Source organism: Lampetra fluviatilis, unplaced genomic scaffold (assembly GCF_964198595.1).
Source record: "Lampetra fluviatilis unplaced genomic scaffold, kcLamFluv1.1 SCAFFOLD_610, whole genome shotgun sequence".
Taxonomy (NCBI): domain Eukaryota; kingdom Metazoa; phylum Chordata; class Hyperoartia; order Petromyzontiformes; family Petromyzontidae; genus Lampetra; species Lampetra fluviatilis.
In genome coordinates, this window is record NW_027621138.1 from 35602 (window position 1) to 42500 (window position 6899).

Below are 6899 nucleotides of genomic sequence, written 5' to 3' on the forward strand. Positions count from 1 at the left end.
AGTGAGTGACTGAGTGAGTGAGTGAGTGACTGAGTGAGTGAGTGAGTGTGTGAGTGAGTGAGTGAGTGTATGAGTGAGTGAGTGAGAGAGTGAGTGAGTGAGTGAGTGAGTGAGTGAGTGAGTGAGTGAGTGAGTGACTGAGTGAGTGAGTGAGAGAGTGAGTGAGTGAGTGTATGAGTGAGTGAGTGAGTGACTGAGTGAGTGAGTGACTGAGTGAGTGAGTGAGTGTCCTCTGACCTGCATGGAGTCGTCGTGGTGGTGATGGTGGTTGGGGCTGGAGAGTGACTGAGTGAGTGAGTGAGTGTGTGAGTGAGTGACTGAGTGAATGAGTGAGTGTATGAGTGAGTGAGTGAGTGTGTGAGTGACTGAGTGAGTGGGTGAGTGTGTGAGTGAGTGAGTGTGTGAGTGAGTGAGTGAGTGTGTGAGTGAGTGGGTGAGTGGGTGAGTGAGTGAGTGTGTGAGTGAGTGAGTGTGTGAGTGAGTGAGTGAGTGACTGAGTGAGTGAGTGAGTGTGTGAGTGAGTGAGTGGGTGAGTGAGTGAGTGAGTGACTGAGTGACTGAGTGAGTGACTGAGTGAGTGAGTGAGTGTATGAGTGAGTGAGTGTGTGAGTGAGTGAGTGTGTGAGTGACTGAGTGAGTGAGTGAGTGTGTGAGTGAGTGAGTGAGTGGGTGAGTGTGTGAGTGAGTGAGTGTGTGAGTGAGTGAGTGTGTGAGTGAGTGAGTGGGTGAGTGGGTGAGTGAGTGAGTGTGTGAGTGAGTGAGTGAGTGTGTGAGTGAGTGAGTGAGTGAGTGAGTGTGTGAGTGAGTGAGTGAGTGGGTGAGTGGGTGAGTGAGTGAGTGAGTGTGTGAGTGAGTGACTGAGTGACTGAGTGACTGAGTGAGTGAGTGAGTGACTGAGTGAGTGAGTGTATGAGTGAGTGAGTGTGTGAGTGAGTGTATGAGTGAGTGAGTGAGTGTATGAGTGAGTGTGTGAGTGAGTGAGTGTATGAGTGAGTGAGTGTATGAGTGAGTGAGTGAGTGTATGAGTGTGTGTATGAGTGTATGAGTGAGTGTATGAGTGAGTGAGTGTATGAGTGAGTGTGTGAGTGTGAGTGAGTGAGTGAGTGACTGAGTGAGTGACTGAGTGAGTGGGTGGGTGAGTGAGTGACTGAGTGAGTGAGTGACTGAGTGAGAGAGTGACTGAGTGAGTGAGTGAGTGACTGAGTGAGTGAGTGTGTGAGTGAGTGAGTGGCTGAGTGAGTGAGTGACTGAGTGAGTGAGTGACTGAGTGAGTGAGAGAGTGAGTGAGTGGCTGAGTGAGTGAGTGGGTGGGTGAGTGAGTGAGTGAGTGGCTGACTGAGTGAGTGACTGAGTGAGTGAGTGACTGAGTGAGTGAGTGAGAGAGTGAGTGAGTGGCTGAGTGAGTGAGTGGGTGGGTGAGTGAGTGACTGAGTGACTGAGTGAGTGAGTGACTGAGTGAGTGAGTGACTGAGTGAGTGAGAGAGTGAGTGTCCTCTGACCTGCATGGAGTCGTCGTGGTTGTGATGGTGGTTGGGGCTGGAGCTGTCGATGGCGGTGAATGTGAGCATCGTACGAACGCGCTCCGCTCGCACGCACTGAGACACGCGGACAGAGACACGCGGACAGAGACACGGGGAGACACGGGGAGAGACACGGGGAGAGAGACACGGGGAGACACGGGGAGAGAGACACGCGGAGAGAGAAACGGGGAGAGAGACACGGTGAGACACGGTGAGACACAGGGAGACACGGGGAGAGAGACACGCGGAGAGAGACACGGTGAGACACGGGGAGACACGGGGAGAGACACGGGGACAGAGAGAGACACGCGGAGAGAGACACGGGGAGAGAGACACGCGGACAGAGACACGGGGGGAGACACGGTGAGACACGGTGAGACACGGGGAGAGAGACACGGGGAGAGAGACACGGGGAGAGAGCCACGGGGAGAGAGACACGGAGAGACACGGTGAGACACGGTGAGACACGGGGAGAGACACGCGGACAGAGACACGGTGAGACACGGTGAGACACGGGGAGACACGGGGGAGACACGGGGGAGACACGGGGAGAGAGACACGGGGAGAGAGACACGGGGAGAGAGAGACACGGGGGGAGAGACACGGGGAGAGAGACACGGGGAGAGAGACACGGGGAGAGAGACACGGGGAGAGAGACACGGGGGGAGAGACACGGGGGAGAGACACGGGGAGAGAGACACGGGGAGAGAGACACGGGGAGAGAGACACGGGGAGAGAGAGAGAGAGTATATGTGTGTGTGTCTGTGTGTGTCTGTGTGTGTGTGTCTGTGTGTGTGTCTTTATGTGTCTGTGTGTGTCTGTCTGTGTGTCTCTGTGTGTGTCTGTGTGTCTCCGTGTCTCCGCGTGTGTCTCTGCGTGTGTCTCTGCGTGTCTCCATGTCTCTGTGTGTCTCTGCGTGTGTGCGTGTGTCTGTGTGTCTCCGTGTCTCCGCGTGTCTCTGCGTGTCTCCGCGTGTCTCTGCGTCTCTCAGCGTGTCTCTCCGTCTCTCCGTGTCTCTCTCTCCGTGTCTCTCCCCCCGTGTCTCTCTCCCCGCGTCTCTCTCCGTGTCTCTCTGCGTGTCTCTGCGTGTCTCCGCGTGTCTCTCTGTGTGTCTCTGCGTGTCTCTCCGTGTCTCTCTCTCCGTCTCTCCGTGTCTCCGCGTGTCTCTCTCTGCGTGTCTCTGCGTCTCTCTCCGTGTCTCTCTGCGTGTCTCTGCGTCTCTCTCCGTGTCTCTCTCCGTGTCTCTCCCCCCGTGTCTCTCTCCCCGTGTCTCTCTCCCCGTGTCTCTCTGCGTGTCTCTGCGTCTCTGCGTGTCTCTCTGCGTGTCTGCGCGTGTCTCCGCGTGTCTCTAAGTGTCTCCGCGTGTTGCACGACGTCCGCCCCTTCACCTCTTCGTTCGCCTCAATGGCCGCGCTTGAACCTGTCGTTGTGGCCGCTCCCACCTGCTGCTGCTGCTGCTGCTGCTGCAGCTGCTGCTGCTGCTGCTGCTGCTGCTGCAAGTTGTGCTGGTGGTGCTGGTGGTGGTACGGGGTGGTGGTGGTGGTGGTGGTGGTCGCTGGGCTGTGATGCAGCTGCTGCTGCTGCTGCTGCTGCTGCATTAGCAGCAGCTGCTCCGTATGCTTCTTGCGGATGTGCTGGACCATCTTGGCCTGCGGGGAGAGAGACACGGGGGGGGGGAGAGACACGGGGAGAGACACGGGGAGAGAGACACGGGGAGAGAGACACGGGGGGGGGGGAGAGACACGGGGGGAGAGAGACACGGGGAGAGAGACACGGGGAGAGAGACACGGGGAGAGTGAGTGTGTGAGTGAGTGTGTGATTGAGTGAATGAGTGAGTGTATGAGTGAGTGAGTGAGTGTGTGAGTGAGTGAGTGTGTGAGTGAGTGTGTGATTGAGTGAATGAGTGAGTGTATGAGTGAGTGAGTGAGTGTGTGAGTGAGTGAGTGTATGAGTGAGTGAGTGTATGAGTGAGTGAGTGACTGAGTGAATGAGTGAGTGTATGAGTGAGTGTATGAGTGAGTGAGTGAGTGTGTGAGTGAGTGAGTGTGTGAGTGAGTGAGTGTGTGAGTGAGTGTGTGAGTGAGTGAGTGAGTGTATGATTGAGTGAGTGACTGAGTGAATGAGTGAGTGTATGAGTGAGTGAGTGAGTGAGTGTGTGAGTGAGTGAGTGAGTGTGTGAGTGAGTGAGTGAGTGTGTGAGTGAGTGTGTGAGTGAGTGAGTGTATGAGTGAGTGAGTGACTGAGTGAATGAGTGAGTGTATGAGTGAGTGAGTGAGTGTGTGAGTGAGTGTGTGATTGAGTGAATGAGTGAGTGTATGAGTGAGTGAGTGACTGAGTGAATGAGTGAGTGTGTGAGTGAGTGTGTGAGTGAGTGAGTGTGTGAGTGTATGAGTGAGTGTGTGAGTGTGTGAGTGTGTGAGTGTGTGAGTGAGTGTGTGAGTGTGTGAGTGAGTGAGTGTGTGTGTGTGTGAGTGTGTGACTGAGTGACTGACTGACTGAGTGAGTGTATGAGTGAGTGAGTGAGTGACTGACTGAGTGACTGAGTGTGTGAGTGTGTGAGTGTGTGAGTGAGTGAGTGACTGACTAACTAACTGACTGACTGACTGAGTGTCCGAGTGACTGACTGACAGAGTGCACCACCACCACCACTAACCTTGCTGCTGTACTGCTTGCTGCAGTGTGGGCAACACACGGGCGCGCTTGCTACTGTCCCAGTGAGCTGCGTGTGAGTGTGTGAGTGTGTGTGTGTGAGTGTGTGAGTGAGTGTGTGAGTGTGTGAGTGAGTGTGTGAGTGAGTGTGTGAGTGAGTGAGTGACTGACTGACTGAGTGTATGAGTGAGTGAGTGAGTGAGTGACTGACTGAGTGACTGAGTGTGTGAGTGACTGACTGAGTGACTGACTGACTGACTAACTGACTGACTAACTGACTGACTGACTGCACCACCACCACCACTAACCTTGCTGCTGTACTGCTTGCTGCAGTGTGGGCAACACACGGGCGCGCTTGCTACTGTCCGGGTGAGCTGCGTGTGTGTGAGTGTGTGTGAGTGAGTGTGTGAGTGAGTGTGTGAGTGTGTGAGTGAGTGTGTGAGTGTGTGAGTGAGTGTGTGACTGAGTGTGTGAGTGAGTGTGTGAGTGACTGAGTGACTGAGTGAGTGAGTGTGTGAGTGTGTGAGTGAGTGTGTGAGTGTGTGAGTGAGTGTGTGACTGAGTGAGTGAGTGACTGACTGACTGACTGAGTGTATGAGTGAGTGAGTGAGTGACTGACTGAGTGACTGAGTGACTGTGTGAGTGAGTGTGTGAGTGTGTGAGTGTGTGACTGACTGAGTGACTGAGTGACTGACTGAGTGACTGTGTGAGTGAGTGACTGACTGACTGCACCACCACCACCACTAACCTTGCTGCTGTACTGCTTGCTGCAGTGCGGGCAACACACGGGCGCGCTTGCTACTGTCCCGGTGAGCTGCGTGTGTGTGCACAGCAGCGCCTCTGCATCACCGCCACCACTGCCTGTGACACAGCCCGGGAGCCCGGCACCACCGCCCAGCCCGGTGAGCCCGAGGCGAAGCTTGCGGATGCTGGGCGGGAGGTCGTAGCCCGGGTGGTTCTTGAGGATGTGCGACTTTCGCTTGCTGGCACTTTTGTAGACCTGTGATGGTGGTGGTGGTGATGGTACAATCGGTTAGTTAGTCACTCAGTCAGTCGGTTAGTCAGTCAGTTAGTCAGTCAGTTAGTCACTCAGTCAGTCATACACTCACTCACTCATACACTCACTCACTCATACACTCACTCACTCATACACTCACTCACTCACACACTCATACACTCACTCACTCACTCACACACTCACTCATACACTCACTCACTCATACACTCACTCACTCATACACTCACACACTCACTCACACACTCATACACTCACTCACACACTCACTCATACACTCACTCATACACTCACTCATACACTCACTCACTCATACACTCACTCACACACTCACTCATACACTCACTCATACACTCACTCACTCACTCACTCACACACTCATACACTCACTCACACACTCACTCACTCACACACTCACTCACTCATACACTCACACACTCATACACTCACTCACACACTCATACACTCACTCACTCATACACTCACTCACTCACTCATACACTCACTCACTCATACACTCACTCACTCACTCATACACTCACTCACTCACACACTCACTCACTCATACACTCACTCATACACTCACTCACTCATACACTCACTCATACACTCACTCACTCACACACTCACTCACTCACACACTCACTCATACACTCACACACTCACTCATACACTCACTCACTCACTCACACACTCACTCACTCACACACTCACTCACACACTCACACACTCACTCATACACTCACTCACTCACACACTCACTCACTCACACACTCACTCATACACTCACTCACTCATACACTCACACACTCACTCACACACTCACTCACTCACACACTCACTCACTCACACACTCACTCATACACTCACTCACTCACACACTCACACACTCACTCATACACTCACTCACTCACACACTCACTCACTCACACACTCACTCATACACTCACTCACTCACACACTCACACACTCACTCATACACTCACTCACTCACACACTCACTCACTCACACACTCACTCATACACTCACTCACTCATACACTCACACACTCACTCATACACTCACTCACTCATACACTCACTCACTCATACACTCACACACTCACTCACACACTCACTCACTCATACACTCACTCACTCACACACTCACTCACTCACACACTCACTCACTCACACACTCACTCACTCACTCATACACTCACTCATACACTCACTCACTCATACACTCACTCACTCACACACTCACTCATACACTCACTCACTCACACACTCATACACTCACTCACACACTCACTCACTCATACACTCACTCACTCATACACTCACTCACTCACTCACTCACACACTCACTCACACACTCACTCACTCACTCACACACTCACTCATACACTCACTCACACACTCACTCATACACTCACTCACTCATACACTCACACACTCACTCACACACTCACTCACACACTCACTCACTCACTCACACACTCACTCACTCACTCACTCACACACTCACTCACACACTCACTCATACACTCACACACTCACTCACACACTCACTCACACACTCACACACTCACACACTCACTCACACACTCACTCATACACTCACACACTCACTCACACACTCACTCACTCACTCACACACTCACACACTCACTCACACACTCACTCACACACTCACACACTCACTCACACACTCACTCACTCACTCACACACT

General features: G+C 53.1%; 1 protein-coding gene across 1 annotated transcript in view; it reads right to left on the reverse strand.

Moving 5' to 3' along the window:
- The window catches only part of LOC144954835 (uncharacterized), a 46347-nt gene that overhangs the window by 22767 nt on the left and 16681 nt on the right, over window positions 1-6899 (reverse strand). Inside the window, exons 6-8 of the mRNA XM_078885239.1 lie at window positions 4918-5169; window positions 2909-3169; window positions 1500-1595 (exon numbers count right to left, since the gene is read on the reverse strand). Of these exons, the coding sequence (XP_078741365.1) occupies window positions 1500-1595; window positions 2909-3169; window positions 4918-5169 (609 nt within the window). The remainder of the gene's footprint in view (window positions 1-1499; window positions 1596-2908; window positions 3170-4917; window positions 5170-6899) is intronic.